This window comes from Schistocerca piceifrons, chromosome X, assembly GCF_021461385.2.
Source record: "Schistocerca piceifrons isolate TAMUIC-IGC-003096 chromosome X, iqSchPice1.1, whole genome shotgun sequence".
Classification (NCBI taxonomy): Eukaryota; Metazoa; Arthropoda; class Insecta; order Orthoptera; family Acrididae; genus Schistocerca; species Schistocerca piceifrons.
In genome coordinates, this window is record NC_060149.1 from 277,264,386 (window position 1) to 277,287,572 (window position 23,187).

A 23,187-nucleotide genomic window follows, 5' to 3' on the forward strand; every position below is an offset into this window, starting at 1 on the left:
TTATTATTCTATTGATGTGGAAACCTCATGTCTGTTACCGTTAGGGAAACAGTGTAATTCGAAACCCAACATTTCACAATTAGCAGTATTGGGATGAATCATGCAGAACAATATCTGTCAGAGGGGTAGGGCACGTTAGGTGGAACAGCTCGCAGGACTGATGGCATGTTCATGCTGTTTGCACTGTTCAGCAGACAGGGACTGGTTGCCAGCGGAGTAACGCACCTGTGACAGACTCCAATGTACATGCATACACGTACTGAATTTTCTCATTGTAAACCTCTAAACCAGTGTGGCAGACGTATGGAATACACAAATGATGAGTATGTGGATATACTTCTGGTCTTTAGTGCATCTGACACCTGGGCTGGTGTTGCCATTCATGAATTTGCTGGTAGAAATCCTCATCGACACCATCCAGATCAAAATGTGTTTCTTCGTCTGGAGCTACGCCTTCAGGAGTCAAGTTCTCTCCTTCCACCACTATGTGACAGAGGTTGTCCATGGACTCATCATACTCCAAAACTATTCTGGAGGTCATACACCAAGAACTTCAGTGAAGCACGGCAGCTGCGTGTCTTGAGTGCTGCACGAGCATGGACGGCACCCTATCATTATGCTTTCACGGAACACCTGCATCCCACAGATTGCCAACAGCGGATGCAATTCTGTGAGTAGTTCCAACAACAAGACTATGAATTTGTGAACACCGTAATATGAAGCAGCATTCACTCATGAGGGTGTCTTCAATTTGCATTGGTGTGAGGTTAACCCACACATCACCCGCAACCTTGGATATCAAGTTTGCTTTGGTATCAACGTCTGGGACGGAATACTGGGCAACAGAGCTTTGGGCTCCTACATGTTGCCTGATCTGTTGGCTGCACGAAGGTATTATCCACTCTTCTTAAACTATCTGCCTGATACGCTGGAAGATGTTCCACTATATGTCTGGCAGAGGATATGGTTCCAACATGATGGTGCACCTCCACACTCTGGAATTAATGTGCAACAGTATTTGGAGAGAACATTTCCAGGGAAATAGCTCAGATGTGGAGGTCCAGTTGTATGGCTACAGCGTTCACCTGACCTAAATCCCCTGGATTAATTCCTTTGGGGACATCTGAAGAGGCACGTGCACTCTACTCCGCCTATGAATGTGGAAGAATTGGTAGCACGTGTTCATGCTGCTCTTGTTAGTGTGGATGCAGCTGTGCTGTGAATGAACCGGAGCTGTATGATACGGCAGGTTGCAAAATATTTGGACTTGCAGGGAGGTCACTTTGAGCATCTGTTATTCTGAGGACAACGTATTCTGTTGTGAAGGTCATGCAGTCATTAATACAGACGTTATTATTGTCACTGGTTGGTAATGTGTGACTCTGAGAGCTCATATTATGTGTAGTATAAATTAAATGTAGATGTTGTGTTATTGGACAGTGCTATCATCTTTAGAATCTTGAAACTGATATTGCTTTTGTAGTTATTTGTCCTATGACACGTCATTTGTTTCAACTGTCTATTTCTTATTTGTCTAACCATGTACTTGTTATGTTCAGGTTTACAAAATGTTGTAAACTGAGGATACATGTGACCTAAGAAATGGTGTATATTGCAGCATGAATTGTCAGAATGAAATTAGCAAATAAAACAAATACGTCCCAACCCAGGATCAAACCATTGACCTCTTGCATGCTAACCCAAAACTCTATCCACTGAACCAACCATACAGCACTACTAATTCTCCTGACACAGGTATTTACCATACATGTGGTTACAGTGTTGCCAGATTGCCACTCTTAAATGTCCTGTTTCTGCTGGATGTACTTGCCGGAAGAAATTTTGTGACAGAACTTTTTTTATCACTGGGATGTGAGGAGTCACACTGCAAAGGCCGAGTGCATGAATTACACTTTACCCTGTATATTACTGAACCAAGCATTCTCTGCATCCCAGTGTTCCATTTCATTGTCTATATATTCATCAACAATTTCACATCCTGGTATTCCTTAGAAGTGTTGCACTTTTTATAGGCCTTACATATTGCAATTATTGTACCACCTGTTAGCAGCTTTCTTAACTATTTCAAAAGTTCTGTATAACTTCTGTATAAAATTCTTATGACTTTTACAATAAACATACCATATGTTGCTCTCATGTATTACTCTGTTTCTGAGCTATTTAATTTTGAAATCTGGCACTCCTTCACTGAACACCCTGTATAATACAAATTTATAATGGGAAAAATCTCCATAACAAATTCCTACACTCATTTCTTGGGTGGTTGTTCTCTCTTAGGTTCTGTAGCAACAGTGTCTACATACCTACTGCAGCAACATTTATTCACAATATCTTGAATGAAGGCTTCCAACCCTGTATTGGAAGAAGCCAGCAGAAACCAGTTGAGTTCAGGGCATGAGTGTTTTGTGTTCAGGCATTAAGGATGTGGTGTAAATTTCTGAAATTACTTAATGTTTTGAAAATTGGCTAGATTAAATTTTGCTATTTTTATGGCCTACGTGACTTTACTATTATCTGGTTTGTGAAAATGTTTATGGTTAATAGATTGTAAAAGTATATGGAATATTATTATGCTCCTGTAATCTTAAATCCCCTACTTATAAGTATGGCATCCATCTTGAACTCAATCTTCTATGATTATAAATTATTCAAAATCCTAATTAGTAACTTAATAAATTAATAATTAGCGTTATATGATGTGGAGAAAATACGATAACAAAAACACAGTGCCTAAATCTAGCAGAATTGGTACTAAAGTAATGGGTTCAAATGGCTCTGAGAACTATGGGACTTAACATCTATGGTCATCAGTCCCCTAGAATTTAGAACTACTTAAACCTAACTAACCTAAGGACATCACACAACACCCAGTCATCACGAGGCAGAGAAAATCCCTGACCCAGCTGCGAATCAAACCCGGGAACCTGGGCGCGGGAAGCAACAATGCTACCGCATGAGCACGAGCTGCGAACGAAAATAATGGGTGTCCGCACTTTAAGTTCTAATTATCTCAAAGGTTAATTAGTTTCAAGTAATTTTAACTATGTTCTTGTATTTGTATAGATAAAAAGTCTACTCATCAAGTGGCCACAGGAGAAAACACACACACACACACACACACACACACACACACACACACACACACACACAAGTTTTTACTTATGCAGGCTTTCGGAGATAGTGGCTCCTTCTTCCAGCAGAAGGGTCGAAGGGGAAGAAACAGGGCTCAAAGGAAAGGAACTGGAGAGGTTTAGGAAAAGGAGTAGAGTTTGGGAAAGTCACCCAGAACCTCAGGTCAGGTGAGACTTACCAGACAGAATGGAAAGGAAACACTTCAGAAAAGACTTCCTAACACTTAAATCTATATTTTATGTTAACAAATTTCTCATCTTTGGAAACGCTTTTCTTGGCCTTGCCAGTCTACACTTTTATATCCTCTCTGCTTTGACATCATCATTTATTTTGCTGCCCAAATAGAAAAACTCATATACTGCATTAAGTTTTTTTTCCTAATTTCCATTTCCATTTCCTAATATAATACCTTCAGCATCACCTGATTTAATTTGACTACATTCCATTATCATTGTCTTGCTTTTATTGGTGTTCATCTTATGTCCTCCTTCCAAGACACTATACATTCCATTTAACTGCTCTTATAAATCCACTGCTGTCTCTGACAGGATTACAATGTCATTGGCAAATCTTAAAGTTTTTATTTCTTCTCCCTGTACTTTAATATCTACACCAAATTTCTCTTTACTGCTTGCTCAATGTACACATTGAATAGCACTGGGGATAAGTTATAACCTTGTGTCACTCCGTTCTCAACCATTGCTCACCTTCCACATCCGTTGACTCTTACAGCTGCCATCTGGTTTCTGCACAAGTTGTAAATAGCCAGTGGTGGCTGCTGTGTGAACACCCTAACTTTTGATACCTTGTGAATTTATTGGTTATTTTTCTTTGAATGCTGTTAATTGTAACACAGATGCTGCAACCTGAAAGAAACGGCACTTAAATCTACTGCACTACTGCTCCTATACACTCCGTGAAATTTGACACCAGGGTCATGAGCGCACCTTTAGTTGCGCATGTTTTAATGAGCTTTTGTGTGAGTGCACCTCACTTGACATAATTGCCTTACAGGCCAAATGCATACGGATTTGATAAACAATGTGCACGGATCATTGCCACTCAACTAGAAGTTTACTTCAGCACCACCAGGTGGGAGTACACTGCAGCATACTTTTACATAAATCCTGCTACATGATAGCACACTCCTCAGATATGCTAATTCACTACATACTGTAGTAAAATTAGATCGGATGTTGGTATATGTTAAAGTTGTACTGACAGTAACCTATTTTGTGGGTTTCTGAATGAGTTATAGTATATTAAGTTATGAATTTTGTCATACAGTAATCCATTTGAGACACTGAGAATCATACAGGCCTAAAGCACATAACCATTGATTGTGAGATTGTAACATTTATTTATTCTGAAATCTGTGTCATTGGTTCCTCTGATATTCACTGAAATGTGGGACTGTTGATGGTGTGCTTGTAGGTCCTCATTGATTACAGTACCTCATTTGCATTCTAGTCAAGTAACCGTGTTGATAGACATTACTATTTGAGTTTAATCATTTCCACAAACAGCACTTTGTGTTTGGAGTTGGTTGATTACTGTTAGGGAATCAGCTTTTATGTGCAGTGTACACATGAACTATGTTGAATCTATATTAAATTATAACAGAAAAGTAAAGCTATGAGAATGGGTTGTGAGTCATGCTTGGGTAGCTCAGTTGCCCATGAACGGCAAAGGTGCCAAGTTTGAGTCTCAGTCTGGCACATAGCTTTAATCTGCCAGGAAGATTCATATCAGTGCACACTCCATTGCAGAGTGAAAATCTCATTCTGGAACCCAAAAGTAAATTACTAGGAGAAGTTAGTCGCAAAGGAACTAGGGCCACCAAGAACATATCCTTTGATTGACACAGTGATGAAATCAAATAAACGTGACTACAATGAACATTTAACAAGGAAGTGTACAACTACCACAAGTTATTGTGTGGGTGAATCATAAGAAAGCTGATTTTCAGCTGAAAATGAATTTGTGAACTAATACATCTGTTAGGCATCTTGTAAATATGTCCAAAAAATGGAAAAGCATGAAAACTCCCACTTGCTCAATAATGCAAAATGGAGAGTTGCAAAAACTTACATATTATTTTGTTATTGCCCTAAACTGTACTTAACTATGTACAAAATAGCAAAATTCCAGAAAAACAATTCTTTCTGTTGTCAGGTAAGTCATGCATCTTATTATTATTATTATCGTTATTATTACTGTGGTTATTGTTATAGGCAGTGGCTGTAGTTGTATAAACTTGTTTATAAGTGTAACTTTATACAGCAGATGCTATGAAGTTCACATTCTCAAATTTATCTGAATCTAAAAATTTTTGAACTCTCAGAATGTATATTCATGAGCTGCCACTGTAAATAACCTTCCACTCCTGGAATTTTACCACTGCTACCTTCAGAATTTCAAAGAGGGTTTTCCAGTCAGCATTGTCAAAACCTTTCTCTAAGTCTACAAATGCTGTAAACATAGGATTGCCTTTCCTTAACCTTTCCTCCGAAGTGAGTCGTAGGGTCAGTATTGTTTTGAGTGTTGCTGCATTTCTCCAAAATCCAAACTGATTTTCTCTGAGGTTGGCTTCTATCAGTTTTTTTCACTTTTCTGTAAGGAATTCATGCAAGTATTTTCCAATCATCACTTATTAAACTTATAGTTGGTCAATTTTCACATATATCAGCACCTGCTTTCTTTGGAACTGCAATTATTACATTCATCTCGAAGTGTGAGGGTGTGGGTATTCTGGCTATAGCAACTAATCGCACACAGAAAACTCCAACTTATTACAATCAGACACTTTTATTAAGGTTCATATAGTTACAAAAAACACAAAGCAAACAAGCCAGAGAGTCCCAACATGAACATCATAAACCAACTCTCCTAGAACAAGCCAAAGAACCACAAGTCTCACAAACCGCTTTATCTGCACTTTGCAGGTGGCAGATACTGATGGTTGATGGTGACCACAGAGTGGCACACCCCCCCACGGGAGTTTGGAGCACTGGGGTAAGGATGTGGGTGTCTTCCTGTGTAGTGGTGTTGTGGGATGCTCGCTGGTTGATAGAGGCATGTGCGAAGAGTCCATGCTGTCTGTGTAGGGTGGACTAGTGCTGGTATAGTCTGCCATCCAGTGGGGGGGGGAGGGGGGGGGGTGGACGGACGGACTGGTCTGGTCGACCTGCACGCATGAACTGGATTGGCACGGGAGATGTTGGCATTGCAGTACAAGCAGAGAGGGAGATGCAAATCTTGAGCAAGCCGTCAGTGCTGAATGTTGTAGCCACCCCGTTTGGCATAGGGACTGTGAGCAGGATGGTGATATGTGATGTGAGTGTGGACTCATACAAAGTGTCTCCTATTTGGAGGATGAAGATGGATCCCTCATGGAGCTGCAAGGAAAGCTCGTTACGTGAACCCTCAGAGGCATTGATTGAGATGCAAATTTCAGGGACAGTGGACATAGAGAGCACTAGGGGGGTGGAGGGAAAAAATAATGTAGTTCAGAAGAAACACTAAAACACTCTGTGGGGGCATTGGGTGCCAACACTTGCGACAGGGTAATGTCACACACAACATTTGGTTGGGCCTGAGGTTGTGGACTGTTACACGCAGTGCCTGAGTGAAATGAGGGTAGTGTATCACCACACGCAACAGCTGAGCTGCCCACAGGTGTAGGCTCGGTGCACATATGATCATGGTGGGGCACAGGGGAGTGGATGGTCTATTGGAGATCGGGGTCATCTACATCTACATCTACATCTACATCTACATCTACATCTACATGGATACTCTGCAAATCACATTTAAGTGCCTGGCAGAGGGTTCATCAAACCACCTTCACAGTTCTCCATTATTCCAATCTCGTATAGTGTGCGGAAAGAATGAACACCTATATCTTTCTGTACGAGCTCTGATTTCCCTTATTTTATTTTGGTGATTGTTCCTTCCTATGTAGGTCACTGTCAACAAAATATTTTCACATTCGAAGGAGAAAGTTGGTGATTAGAATTTCGTGAGAAGATTCCGCCGCAACGAATAACGCCTTTCTTTTAATGATGTCCAGCCCAAATCCTGTATTATTTCTGTGACACTCTCTCCCATATTTCGCGATAATACACAACGTGGTACCTTTCTTTGAACTTTTTCGATGTACTCCATCAGTCCAATCTGGTAAGGATCCCACACCGTGCAGCTGTATTCTAAAAGAGGATGGACAAGCATAGTGTAGATAGTCTCCTTAGTAGGTCTGTTACATTTTCGAAGTGTCCTGCCAATAAAACACAGTCTTTGGTTAGCCTTCACCACAACATTTTCTATGTGTTCCTTACAATTGAAGTTGTTCGTAATTGTAATACCTAGGTATTTAGTTGAATTTACGGCTTTATAATTAGTCTGATTTATCGTGTAACCAAAGTTTAATGAGTTCCTTTTAGCACTCATGTGGATGACGTCACACTTTTCGTAATTTAGGGTCAACTGCCACTTTTCGCACCATTCAGATATCTTTTCTAAATCGTTTTGGAGTTTGTTTTGCTCTTCTGATGACTTTATTAGTTGATAAACGACAGTGTCATCTGCAAACAACCAAAGACGGCTGCTTAGATTGTCTCCAGAATCGTTTATATAGATAAGGAACAGCAAAGGGCCCATAACACTACCTTGGGGAACGCCTGAAATCACTTCTGTTTTACTCGATGACTACGAACTATGACCTCTCTGACAGGAAATCGCAAATCCAGTCACATAACTGAGACGATATTCCATAAGCACGCATATTTTACGATGAGCCGCTTGTGTGGTACAGTGTCAAAAGCCTTCCGGAAATCCAGGAATACGGAATCTAACTGAAATCCCTTGTCAATAGCACACAACACTTCATGTGAATAAAGAGCTAGTTGTGTTTCACAGGAACGATGTTTTCTAAACATATGTTGACTGTGTGTCAATAGACCGTTTTCTTCGAGGTAATTCATAATGTTCGAACACAATGTATGTTCTAAAATCAAGCTGCATATCGACGTTAACGATATGGGCGTGTAATTTAGTGGATTGCTCCTACTACCTTTCTTGAATATTGGTGTGACCTGTGCAACATTCTAGTATTCGGGTACAGATCTTTAATCGAGCAAACGGTTGTATATGATTAAGTACCGTATGGAGCTAACGCATCAGCATACTCCAAAAGGAACCTAATTGTCATACAGTCTGGACCAGAAGATTTGCTTTTATTAAGTGATTTAAGTTGTTTCACTTCTCCGAGGATATTTACTTCTACGTTACTCATGTTGGCAGCTGTTCTCGATTCGAATTATGGAAATAATTACTTTATCTTTTGTGAAGGCATTTCGGAAGGCTGTGTTTAGTAACTCTGCTTTGGCAGCACTGTCTTAGATAGTATCTCCATTGCTATCGTGCAGAGAAGGCATTGATTGTTTCTTGCCGCTAACATACCGGGTGATCAAAAAGTTAGTATAAATTTGAAAACTGAATAGATCACGGAATAATGTAGATAGAGATGTACAAATTGACACACATGCTTGGAATGACATGGGGTTTTATTAGAACCAAAAAAATACAAAAGTTCAAAAAATGTCCGACAGATGGCGCTTCATCTGATCAGAGTGACAATAATTAGCATAACAAAGTAAGACAAAGCAAAGATGATGTTCTTTACAGGAAATGCTCAAAATGTCCACCATCATTCTTCAACAATAGCTGTAGTCGAGGAATAATGTTGTGAACAGCATTGTAAAGCATGTCCAGAGTTACGGTGAGGCATTGGCGTCAGATGTTGTCTTTCAGCATCCCTAAAGATGTCGGTCAATCACGATACACTTGCGATGTCAGGTAAACCCAAAGCCAATAATCACATGGACTGAGATCTGGGGACCTGGCAGGCCAAGCATGACGAAAGTGGCGCCTGAGCGCACGATCATCACCAAACAACATGCGCAAGAGATCTTTCAAGTGTCTAGCAATATGGGGTGGAGCGCTATCCTGCATAAACATCGTACGTTCCAGTAGGTGTTTATCAGCCAGGCTGGGGATGATGCGATGCTGTAAGATATTGGTGTACCTCTCACCCATCACGGTAGCAGTTACAAAACCAGAATCACGCATTTCCTCGAAGAAAAAAGGCCCGATAACAGTAGATGTTGTAAATCCAACCCATACCATGACTTTATCGTCATGCAATGGAGTTTCTACTACAGTTCTAGGATTTTTGGTAACCCAAATTCTGCAGTTGTGGGCGTTGACAGACCCTCGGAGTATGAAATAAGCTTCGTCGGTCCACGTCACGTTACTCAACCAATCATCAACTTCTGCCATCTTTTGAAACGCCAACACCGCAAATGCCCTCCGCTTCACTAAATTGCCAGGTAACAGTTCATGATGCCGAAGGATTTTGTACGGATAGCATTGGAGGGTACACCTCTGTGCCAACCAAACAGTAGTGTATGGAATGCCGGTGCGACGTGCGACTGCACGAGTGCTGACTTCCCCATGCATAGACGAACCTGCTACAGTCTCCATTTCTTCCTGAACTGTCTCAGCAGCATTACGCCTTGTGCTCGGTCGGCCACTACAGGGTTTATCGTCTAAACAACCCGTGGCTTCGAACTTCGAAATCATTCTCGCCACAGCTGCATATGTCAACAGACCTTTACCCGTTCTAATCCCCTTCCTACGGTGATAGGATCATAACGCTGAACTAGCACATTTCCCATTCTGATAATACAGCTTCACTAAAAGCGCCTTTTCAGGTAACGTCAACATGCTGCGACTGCTGGTGCATCTGATTTTATCTCTCATTACAGCTCCTTTTATACACGATTGTCACGCACAGTCACTGACGTTTTGCTGTCCAGCGCCATCTGTCGGAGGTTCTAATAAAACCCCATGTCATTCCAAGCATGTGTGTCAATTTTTACCTCTCTATCTACATTATTCCATGGTTTATTAAGTTTTCAAATTTATACTGACTTTTTGATTACCCGGTACTTCACATACGATCAGAATTTCTTTGAATTTTCTGCCAGGTTTCGAGACAGTTTCGTTGTGGAAACTGTTATAGGCATTTCGCATTGAAGTCCGCTCTAAATTTCGAGCTTCTGTAAAAGATTTCGCGTCTGTTTAAATTTGGCATGTTTGTTTCATTGTTTCTGCAACAGTGTTCTTTCCGTTTTGTGTACCAAGGAGGATCAGCTCCGTCGTTTGTTAATTTATTTGGTAGCCTATAAATCTCTCAATTGCTGCCGATACTATTTCTTTGAATTTAAGCCCCATCTGGTCTACACTTATATTATTAATTTGGAATGAGTGGAGATTCTCTCATGAAGGCGTCAAGTGAATTTTTATCTGCTTTTTTGAATAGGTATATTTGTCGCTTATTTTTCGAGGATTTGGGGATTACAGTGTTCAATCTCGCTACGACAACCCTGTGTTCACTAATCCCTGAATCGGTTTTGATGCTCCTTATTAACTCAGGATTATTTGTTGCTAAGAGGTGAAGTGTGTATTCACAACCGTTTACTATGCGTGTGGGCTCATGAACTATCAGCTAGAAATAATTTTCATAGAATGCGTTTAGCACAATTTCGGATGATATTTTGTGTGTACCTCCGGAATTAAACATGTATTTTCGCCAACATATCGAGGGTAAATTAAAGTCACCACCAACTATTATCGTATGAGTCGGGTACGTGTTTGAAATCAGACTCAAGTTTTCTTTGAACCCTTCAGCAACTGTATCATCTGAATTGGGAGGTCGGTAAAAGGATCCATTATTTTATTCTGGTTGACAACAGTGACCTCTGCCCATACTAACTCACAGGAAGTATCTACTTCAATTTCGCGACAAGTTAAACTACTTCTGACAGTAACAAACACGCCACCGCCAACCATGTTTAGCCTATGCTTTCGGAACACTATTAGGTTCTTTGCAAATATTTCGGCTGAGCTTATACCCGGCTTTAGCCAGCTTTCAGTGCCTATAACGATTTGAGCATCAGTGCTTTCTATTAGCGCTACGACAATTTACAACTGTTATACCAATGGTTCCTGTATCTACGTTCTTCCTGTGTTCAGCCTGCACCCTTTGTGACTGAAGCCATTCTTGTGTTTTCCCAAGACCCTCTAACCTTAAAAAAACTGCCCAGTCGACGTCACACAGCCCCTGCTACCCCTGTAGTCGCCTACTGCTTATAGAGGACACCTGACCTATTCTGCGGAACCTGAAACCCAACCACCCTTTGGCGCAAGTCAAGAAATCTGCAGCCTACATGGTCGTAGAACTGTCTGAGCCTCTGATTCAGACCCTCCACTTGGCTCTGTACCAGAGGTCCGCAATCAGTCCTGTTGACTATGCTGCAAATAGTCAGCTCTGCTTTCATCTTGGAAGCAAGACTGGCAGCCTTTGCCACTTCTGTTAGCTGCTCGAAACCAGAGAGAATCTCTTCTGATCCAAAGTGACACACATCATTGGTACCGGCGTGAGCAACCACCTGCAGTTGGCTGCACCCTGTGCTCTTCATGTTATCCGGGAGGACCCTTTCCACACCTGGAATGACTCCACCAGGTATACACACGGAGTGAACATTGGTTTTCTTACCATTCTTGTCAGCCAAGTACCTAATGGGCCCCACAACGTGCCCAACGTTGGAACTCCCAACTACCAATAATTCCACCTTCTGCGAGTGCCCAGCACTTGCAGGCTGAGTGGTTTCGTCTGAAACAGGACAGGCGACGGCATCTTGCTCAGTGACAGTGTCAGCCACAGACAGCACCTGGAACCTGTTTGTCAGACAAACCAGAGAGGCCTTACGTGCACCCACCTGGAAGTCTTTCGCCATCTGCTTCGCCCCGGGGCGACCTCCCATTCGACCACAGGTGAGGGGTCAGCCTCAGTGCGAGCAGTAACTGGGTTGGCAACCGGTGAGAACCGACCAGAGTACTCGGACGTGCTGGACGTCTGTTGGGTCCCCACGGGCAGCCCACAACAGTGGTGCCCATACACTACAGCCTCAAGCTGTGTAACCGAGGCCATCACAGCCTGAAGCTGAGAGCGAAGTGTCACCAACTCGGCTCGCATCTGCACACAACAATCGCAGCCCTGTCCATGCTAAAGGCCGTGGAAAACTAAACTATGCAGATAAACGGACTACCGGCATGTGCTGCAGAACTCTACTGTAGAGCCTGACAAAAACACATGAACTGTGTCTAGTAATACGCAGATATTCATAAACCTAACTACTAAAGCACTCAGGTGAAACTAAATAATTTGCACCTGATTAGGAACTTGTAATATGTCAGAAAATCGGTTTACTTTCCGACGCAAACGAAAACGCGACAACTATGGCTATTAGATATTAAATTTACATTCAGAAACACAAGAAACTGAACTATTAAAGCACAAAGATGATATAATAAAATTCGCTCCTGGTTAGGAACTCGTAAATGACAAATGTGGTTACTTTCCAGTGCTGAATGCAGAATGACCTGAGGGTGGGTGTGTGGTCAAGGAGGGGGCATGCGGATTGCAGCTATGTGCATCCAGTCATGCTCAATTAGAGTGGAGAGGTCAGACAGGTTGACATTTGCTTCGTCGTTGATGAACTCTGCGAGGAGAAGTAGGGTCTTGCCATACAGGATCTCCGCAAGTGAAGCCTGGAGGTCTGTCTTGTAAGCTGTGTGTATTCCTAACATAACCCAGGGAAGGGCATCAGACCACTCACCACTGTGGCACATAAGGGCCGCTTTCAGAGTCCTTTGCTATTCCTTGACCAGTCCATTGCTCTGTGGGTGGTAAGCCGTTGTGTGTAATCTATCTACCCCACAGAGTACACAGAGTTTGTTAAACAGCAGGGATTCAAACTGCCTTCCCTGGTCAGTGGTGAAGGATGTAGGGCAGCCAAATCAAGTTATTCAGAAGGGTACAAATGCTCGTGTTACGGAATCTGCTGTGATGTCCTGCAGCGGTATTGCATCCACCCAATGTGTAACGAGGTCAATGACAGACAGGATCTACGTGAAACCATCAGACATGGGTAATGGTCCTACGAGATCCAGATGCACATGTCAGAAGCAGCCTTTCGCGATGCTGAATTTGCCTAGACGGAGTTATGTGGACCTGCCAACTTTGCTGCGCTGGCACTGCAAACAAACATGAGTCCAAGTATGACAATTCCTCTTCACTCCCGACCACACAAAGCATTCTGTAACAAGGCACGTAGTAGCCTTAGCACCAAGATGTGAAACATGGATACTTGGTGATGCAGCACATGGGAAACAATATGCCGGGTAGTGCCCATGGACGTATCGCACCACAGTGGCCTGACCAAGCCTGGTAGTTTGCAGGAGATGACCTGGAGGGAAGTGTCTGGGTCCTGTCAGAGGTTGTGCAATTTGGTATCATTGTCCTGTAAGCCTGCCAATTTATCAAAATTAATGGGGGATGAAATTGCATTGATGCGTGATAGGTAGTCAGCCACCACATTTTCTGAACATCAAATGTAATGGATGTCTGTTGTATATTGGCAAATTAAGTCCATCTGCCAAAACCTACATGGGTTGAGGTCAACAGTGGGGTTACAGATAGCCCCCATGAGGGGGCGATGATCTGTGAAAATTGTTATGTTTCTTCCTTTGATGTCTATGCAGAAATATTTTACAGCTTCATAAACCACAAAATGCTGGCCATTTACGTTGAGCCGTAGATAGTTTTTTGGTTTGGCTGGCGTAATGTCCTAACATCTGTTCCGGTGTTGACAGGAAAATACTGACACAAACCTAAATCCAAGGCATACAGACATCCTCGTGAGGTGGGGGATCTGACAGAATGCAACGTCTGTGGGCACCCTTCCATTTCAGTGAGCCGTGGTGCCTACTGCGGTCCATGCACGGCGTTTCAGAATGCGCAGGGCAGGCGGCAGTTGCAAGCGGTGTCCATGTAAGTGGAGTGGAACCGGCATATGCGTGAGTTAGCTCTACTCATCCTGCCAGCTGAAGTGACAGGTGAGAGGAAGACAGGGTGGGCAGGTGCTGGCCACTGGCGATTCCCCGTCTTGGCCACTAGATGGCTGCTGTTCCATGTGCTGCCCACGATATGCATACGCAAAGCCTCTACTGCCTGATGTTGGAAGTATAGTCACAGGATTACCAATCTCAGCAGTATTAGGCACTGTGTTGTGTGAAGGGAAGTGGCAGTGCTGAATAATTGTGTATGTCTGGTCTGCCAGCTGTAGTTTATCCTTTAGTGACGCTGCAATATGTGGAAGCAAATGTAATTGCAGTTCTTGTGGCAGCTTCACCAATCACAATGCCCAGAGCACTAAGTTTGGCAAGATCTTGGTACTGACCTGTGCACCCAAGTGTCGTTACAGCTGTGAGATGGTTCTGTCACCTAAGTCTCGTCATAAATGATATTGTGAGTAATATTGGCTGGCAGAAAAGAAAGGCATTCTATGAGTAGTGCATGTGCAGAGGCATATTTGTTGCTCTTGGGTGGGTTCAGCAACAAGTAACTGATGAGATCAGGGCGGTCATGCAGATGGTTCACTAAACATATAAAACAAGTGCTGTCATCCATAATGTCGTGTATGTCCAACATGTTGTCCACCAAGGTAAACCACGTCACTGGGTTGTCTGGTTGTAACAGAGGCAGCTTTGGAAAACTACCAGGGACCAGCGCTTGCAGGGGTGTAGGAAAGGCACAAATTATATGGGGATTCTACACAGTGTTTACTGATGCGAACTGTGCCTCCTCTGTGATGGGTGATTTGATGTGTTGAACGTCTGGTAGCTGTGCAGGCAAGACGTGATATCAAGTCCTTGTAGGCAGGAAATCTGTACAGCCACACAAGCATGGTGCAGCAGGCATGGAAGGATCAATAGACGATGCAGGCCAAATTCCGAGCAGAGGTGTGAAATCGCAATTGCGTGCCAAGTCACAGGGCGGGACCACAGCTGGTGCATCACCCAAGGTGTGCTTGTGGCGGCAGGACAGATGGGTGTATACATGGCCCAGTGCGGTTGCCATGAGTATCCTTTTTACAGCCGTGGATGGGGACATGTTAAACGATGGACTGATCTGAGGAGGGGGCGGCCATGCATGTGGACCCTGAAACTGGACAGCTGTATGGTCCATGTTAGGGTGCAGTAGAAACTCAGGCAAAGGGTTTCCAGAATCTTGTGCTTGAGGAGCATTCTGTCAACTGTAGAATACCGTAGAAGGTGTCCGCACCAATGTGTACAATGCCCAGTGTGGTGTGCCGGCAGAGGTTAGGGTCGCCTGGTTGGTCAAAGCAAACACCGGAGACACAAATATTCCCAGTGTATTAATAGCACATGGGGTAAAGCGTTGCGCTTCACAGTCGAAGGTCCAATTTGTGGTAGTGATCTCCTGTACTGCAGGAAGAACTGGCGGTTGTGACATTGTCTATTGGCGCGAAACCGGTGATGCATAGTGAGCAAATGCAACGTATTTTCGCGTCTCAGGGTCACCAATGTGGGTATTCTGGCTATAGCAACTAACTGTGCACAGAAAACTCCAAACTTATTATGATCAGGCACTTTTATTAAGGTTCGTATAATTACACATAACACAATGAAAACAATACAGAGAATCCCAACATGAACATCATAAACCAACTCACCTAGAACAAGCCAAAGAGCCACGAGTCCCAAATACACTTTACTCTGCACTTTGCAGGTGGCAGTTACTGGTGGTCGATGGTTGCCACAAGGGTATTTCACACATCTCACACATCTTGTGTACTAGATGGAATATGTTTGTCATGGCTGGCTCTCTCAAGGACATCGGTAGTTCTGAAGGAATGTCGTTTACTTCTGGAGCCTTGTTTTGACTTAGGTCTTTCAGTGCTTTTCTTGCAGTATCATACCAGTATCTCCCATCTCATCCTCATCTATGTCCTCTTCCCTCATGTCCCTTGTATAGACCTTCTATATGTACCTTCCACCTTTCAGCTTTCCCTTCTTTGGTTATGACTGGTTTTCATCTGAGCTCTTGACATTAATACAGATGCTTCCCTTTTCTCAAAGCCCTCTTTAATTATCCTGTGGATGGTATCTACCTTTCCCCGAGTGAAATATGCTTCTGAATCCTTACATTCTTTCTCTAGCCATTCCTGCTTAGCCATTTGGAACTTCGTGTAGATTTCATTTCTTAGACATTTGTATTCTTTTTCACCTGCTTCATTTGCTGCATTTTTTTAATTTTCTCCATTCATTAATTAAGGAGACTTGCACATGAATGCCAAAAAATCGATCTTTTAATTTTTGTCCTAAGAAATTCTCTGGGGTTTTCTGAGGAAGAAAAAGTTTACTTTCAGGAAAATGGACCACAGAAAGTACCAAAATTAGAGGAATTTAAAAGTGGCTGTATGCACCACGACGTCCCTATGGCAGACAGTCCGGTATGTTAAAAATAAAGTTTTGCTCTCATTTGTTTCGTTTTTACGACTTTTTGGTCCCTTAAGTTGGCTAACCTGCAAAAGGTTCACAGTTCCTTATCTTTCGTTTATACAGAGACTTTAGTCAGTAGTCACTGTTTGGTGTTGTTTTGGCGCAAATATTTTGTCTATAGTGAAGTAGGGTGAAGTGGGGTAAGTGTAAGTTCAACTTTGACACCAAATTGCCAACTTGTTATTGAAGATATGATTTTGAAATTTCTCATGCTTAAAGTTTGACTTATTGGCTTTTAAACAATCTTCATTTCGTTTTTGAAAAAAGAAATTATGTGGTCAATTAAATGTTTTCAAAATTTTGTGTTGTGAGGTTACACTTGCCTCATGGTTCGGGGCAAGTGTAACCCCGCATTGTTGTACCCATACAGAGCACTGTAAAAGAGACTTGGGGTAAGTGACCTGATTACCCAATTTTTACTGAATTTGAGGATTTCTGAATTATTAAAATATCTTAAATTTTACTCAAGATATGAACTTTTTTGCACACGCCTCTTTGTATATTATGAAATACACAGAAAATGTTAGCTAAACTAAAAAATGTTAGCCTAAACCATAAAACACTGAAACAGAATGCTTCATAGATGATTGATTTTTGTTTTAGGCCAGTAATTTATTAGTTTAAATTCTACCAAAGTAATATTTTTTCTTTGGTAGGCAATTTAACAAAAATAATAAAATATCTAGTATCAAGAGAAAAGAAAAATTCACTTTACAAGTTCACTTTCTATTATTTTTCATGGTAATTGAACTTAAGTTGTTGGCACTTTGTGTTTAACGCTAAACTGCCCTAATTCAACTTATTATATTCACACTTAGGCCCTAACTATTATTTAGTCACTGAATGTTGTATGAATCAAATGTAACACCAAATGTCAGGTCTCCCCTGCGACTCAAAGTAGGCTCAGGCAGCACTGAAATGACATCAGAGGATGGAACTTCCTTCTCATCTTTTCTATCAGGCCAGTAGAATGTGGTGCCATGCTTTCTTATTTTTGCATCTGAGGAAAATCACTTCTGGATCTCCTAAGTCACTAATTTTGGTAACTTGGCCAATAAAATGAACTTTCTTACATTTTGTTGCAAAAGCTACCAGAACATAGTTTCCAACTGTAATTTTATCTTTGGCTTCAAACAAGTTTGCCCCTCTTTCTTCTTCACAGTTTATCATTTCTTTCCTGAGATCGTCCAGTGTTATTATGGTCCCATTTTCTTCATCACCACTTATTAAAGATAGGCCTCCTTCAGTTTCACTTTCTTCACTTGTTGATTCAACTTCCAGTCATTTTTTCTTGTTACCCACATGAGTAATCAGGGATTTTTCTCCACAACATTCCGAAATGCCATTCCGGATAAAGTAAGAGCACTTTGTTTGGAAGATTTACTTTTCATTACCAAGCCCTTTTTTATGTCGATAATGCTTTTTCATTTTGCTTTTGCCTTATTATTCTTGTTTCCTTTGAAATCTTTTTCTTTATAGATGGCATCTTGAAAAGTGATAACTTCAGCTCCTGGTGCAATCCTTTTCTTCTTTGTTTTACCAGTGGGACTACACTGTCAGACTGTGTCATATTTTATAAACGGAAACGTGGTTTAAAAATATAGTAGACTTAAATAAAAAATAAAATATATCTCACACAAACTCAGTAGGCCTACAAATCCAGCACTTCATGTATTCTGGTATCCATATGTACAGGAAGGCCAGTGTAGTTGATCTAGTGTGATAGCAAAAACAAGGTTATGACTTAAATAAATAAATAAATCTGTTCCGCTAAGTTTGTTTGGGGCAAGTGTAACCCCCCCACCCCCCAGGTTACGCTTGCCCCAGCCTGTTGGTTACACTTGCCCCACATGGGAAAAAGTTGAGGTAAGTGTAACCATGCCTGGCATATCAAGAGCTTTATCAGTAGAGTAAAATGAATCTCATATTTGAAATTGTCATGCAAAAGTTAGTTTGTAACCAAAAAATTGTGCAGTTATCTTTAAAACTGCAAAAATGACAGACCACCAAATTCTGAGCATGTCACTCACTCGCAGTTTGAAAATGTAGACCTCAATTCAAGTCCAAAAATGAATTACCAATTTATGTCAGATTTGACAACTTATGATTAAATATAACAAAGAAAAGAGTAAATTAATGTGTGATAGGTCAGAGGTAAAAATACAGCTTCTTTAAGGCACCATAAGCCGTGGTTACACTAACCCCATGGTTACACTTACCCCACTTCACCCTAATTAAAAATTTATTTCCTGTATATGTATTTGAAATATAATATGTGATATATCTGTTACAGCTGTGCTAGTGATTTATTTTTCACCAAAATATTAAAGTATTTAATATGAAAAATCTATAGTTTTCATACACACCTTTTTTGGAAAATAAGAGTTGGACTAAAATATAAAGTTATGTGACAAATTTTGGATTAACACGCAAGATGATTTGGTTATAATCAGAATTCTCAATACATTAACGGGCAACTATAAAGATGATTTGTTGGCAGCACCAGAAGATATGTATTGTTATGCTGTTGCACTGTGGTGTCAATAGATCTTCAGAACAAAAGTAGATTGTTAATGGTGTACACAACTTGTCTTGCTATTGTTGTCTGAAGATGCAACACAAAACTTGTTGCAAGCTGTCATTATTTTGCTTTCTGGAATGTAATTTTCAATTAAAATGAATAATATAGTTTCAGTTAAAACTTCTATATTAAAACTGTTTCAAAAATTATGTCATAAATATATTCACACTTAATTGTAGGGGATAAAATACTACTTTCTTTCTGTATTGAGCAATAAAACTATGTATGACTGCATACAATTTTATGGAGCAGTAAGTATTGTTAATGTAGTTGTGGGATGAGTTAAAATTTCTTATCAAAATTTTACTACAAAAGTAATGTGGTGCATAACAGTATAAATGGTGTAGTAAAATTTTTGTGTGGAAACTGATCGTGGTCCATTAATATTTTAGATGCAATATTGACAAGAGGTACCACAGTTATTATAGGTGGTATTTACATTTTTTTACATAATGCATTACCTTTAGTAATTTGCACTAAGTTATTTAAATTTTATGTTTCAGTGACACCTGTCCCCTTAAGTTTTTAATTGAATATAAAGTGCTGAGAGTTTATCAATTTACAGTGGGCTAAACATTGACTGTGATGAGATTTTGGTTAGTCATGTGCAAATGGGTACAGCCCAGTAACAGTACAGACATGCACAAGATGAATAGTGTCATGTAAGCTTATGTTCACCCGAACAAAAAAATTCAAATTTATCAGTTGTAAACGCATTAAAAAATAAAACATTAGTGCCCAAATAGGTGTGTTCTTGCTACGATATAATTTCTTTTCCATTCAAGATAGTAAACAGGACTTGTTGAGTTGTTTCTAAAAATAAATAAGATGTAACCATAATTTTGAAACTGCTTCACTGACAAAATTCACTGATAAGTGGTCCAAATATGTTGGATAAAGAGGTTGATTTCCTTTATTTGCTGCTTCAGAGCTGTCGCCCCTTATGTGCTTTTTCTCAGTTAGTGAGAATAAATGTTGGGCATGTCTGAGAGCACATTGGGGTAGCAGCAGATAAGTATTTTAATGAACTGAGCTTAAAATTGTTAACTGGACATTTATTCCTGTTACATCTGGAATCACTACAAACAATAAAATTCCATGGAGCTTCTGACAATTGAACCAACTGAAAATTTAATATCGCTGATTGTGAATATTGGTTCCTGATAATTTTGCAGATCATCTCACTAAGAAATGTGTAATTTTTAGTTCAAAATTTTTGCTCTATTTTTAGATAATAATAATAACCTAATGTTGTATTCACCAAAGTGGACACAGAAAACTATTGACTTGTGAAGCTTGTTGTTAATGACTGCTTTCAGTTTGTAAACAGTAGCATTAACGTACAGGTAATTTTAGTAATAAAGGAAGTTATTCAGTATTAAATTGAATGTTGTGCCCCAGAAAGAGTAAAGTATTCAGCAGAGAAAAAAATTGACCACCATTCATGTCAACTGTAGATGATGATAGTAATAATGTAATTTGTGATCATACATAAGTTGAAAGGATTGACTTTCTAAACTGTTGGTCTATTAGATATATTAATTGGTACACCTAATTTATTTCTTGAGTAAACTTGTACTTTGAGATTTGTTTTTGTTTCAGTCAGCTAGAGCATAATTGTGGTAGTTCCGATGCAAGTCACATTGTTGTGATAATATGTAAAATATTTGGATTAAGATTCATAATGCAAATGATTCATGGGATATGAAACTAACTATGAGACGGGTGCATAGTTCATTGTGTTCCTGGAGAGTAACAGCTGTGTCAGATCATGACATTTTATTGAATATTGTATTTACCTTATGGGAAGATTATGGTTGTCGCACATCTTGGAATACCAATGCAGCCTCTCATTTGGTATCCAGGGAGCTGTTGTTTGAAATAACTAAAATGTGCTGCAAATATTTCTGTTAGTAGGAAATATAACTGGGGACCAGTGTGAGCAGAACCAGTCCTTGTTTGAAATCTGAGCCACTATACATATGTATACTGACTGGTTTTTGTTATAAAATTGATGAAACTGTAGGGGAAAAAAGTATTTAAATTCTCCACTTGAATGTGATTATAACATTCCAGTTGTCATCTGAAACCGAATCCATTAAAATAATTTGCATCTGGGTGAATTTTTAAATAGACAGAACTTTAGAGTAGAAATGTTAAACCCGGGTCTGAGGCAAGTGGATTTTAGCTATTTCCCCCAGGACTTATTTATTTAGTGTCCATATTATCACATTCACAATACTGGACATGTAAAAGTACAAAACAGCATCAAATATTATATATTTACACCATATACAAAATTTTATCATTCTTACCTACACATTTTATAACAAAAACCTTATTCTACATAATTAGATTATAAAATTATATACGTACTTACAGATAAAATAATGCCTTGGTTGATTTTACTAAAATTTTTAAATACCAGTACTGTAGTTAAACGGGTATAGGAACATATGGTACGAAGGTTGGGTGCATAATTATATATATGTACATTGATGACAGTAGTTTAGTTTTATGTAGGAATACTTAGATAATTATAAATTTTTGTTTAGAGAGGTTATGAGGCAGACCTACAGATTTGAGCAAAATTCCAGATATTAGTTGATGCTGTAGAAGCTGTTGTTAATTAGTAGATTTTTTAGTTCTTTTTTAAATATTTTAATGTTAGGTATTTTTATGTTATACGGCACTGGACTATAAACAACACTGTCCTGATATATTGATTTTCTGTGCACATCCCTATGATAATCATTCCCGTTCGTTGTTTGATAAATGTGGATCTCACTACTCCAAGCTGAAACTTGGTGGTTTTTCATGGAACAGATACTTTCAGATCTAAATATTGATGGTAAGGTCATGAGTTTTAATTCCTGAAAGATACCTCTACATGACTCTCTGTAAGCAACATCACTTATTAATCTTACAACTTTTTTTTGACATTTAAAAGACTGCTTTTCAAAAGAGGTATTTCCCCAGAGTACTGTACTATACCTCAGTATACTATGCATGGATGCCTTTTTTTTTTATTTCATCAGTCTACTGACTGGTTTGATGCGGCCCGCCATGAATTCCTTTCCTGTGCTAACCTCTTCATCTCAGAGTAGCACTTGCAACCTACGTCCTCAATTATTTGCTTGACGTATTCCAATCTCTGTCTTCCTCTACAGTTTTTGCCCTCTACAGCTCCCTCTAGTACCATGGAAGTCATTCCCTCATGTCTTAGCAGATGTCCTATCATCCTGTCCCTTCTCCTTATCAGTGTTTTCCACATATTCCTTTCCTCTCCGATTCTGTGTAGAACTCCTCATTCCTTACCTTATCAGTCCACCTAATTTTCAACATTCGTCTATAGCACCACATCTCAAATGCTTCAATTCTCTTCTGTTCCGGTTTTCCCACAGTCCATGTTTCACTACCATACAATGCTGTACTCCAGACGTACATCCTCAGAAATTTCTTCCTCAAATTAAGGCCGGTATTTAATATTAGTAGACTTCTCTTGGCCAGAAATGCCTTCTTTGCCATAGCGAGTCTGCTTTTGATGTCCTCCTTGCTCCGTCCATCATTGGTTATTTTACTGCCTAGGTAGCAGAATTCCTTAACTTCATTGACTTCGTGACCATCAATCCTGATGTTAAGTTTCTCACTCTTCTCATTACTACTACTTCTCATTGCCTTCGTCTTTCTCCGATTTACTCTCAATCCATACTGTGTACTCATTAGACTGTTCATTCTTTTCAGGAGATCATTTAATTCTTCTTCACTTTCACTCAGGATAGTAATGTCATCAGCAAATCGTATCATTGATATCCTTTCACCTTGTATTTTAATTCCACTCCTGAACCTTTCTTTTATTTCCATCATTGCTTCCTCGATGTACAGATTGAAGAGTAGGGGCGAAAGGCTACAGCCTTGTCTTACACCCTTCTTAATACGAGCACTTCATTCTTGATCGTCCA

The 23,187-nt window shown here is 40.2% G+C and overlaps 1 protein-coding gene across 1 annotated transcript in view; it reads left to right on the forward strand.

Moving 5' to 3' along the window:
• Positions 1 to 16,549: 16,549 nt before the first annotated feature.
• The window catches only part of LOC124721312 (vacuolar protein sorting-associated protein 26B-like), a 70,966-nt gene continuing 64,328 nt past the window's right edge, over positions 16,550 to 23,187 (forward strand). Inside the window, exon 1 of the mRNA XM_047246225.1 lies at positions 16,550 to 16,595. Within this exon, the coding sequence (XP_047102181.1) occupies positions 16,563 to 16,595 (33 nt within the window). The 5' untranslated portion in view covers positions 16,550 to 16,562. The remainder of the gene's footprint in view (positions 16,596 to 23,187) is intronic.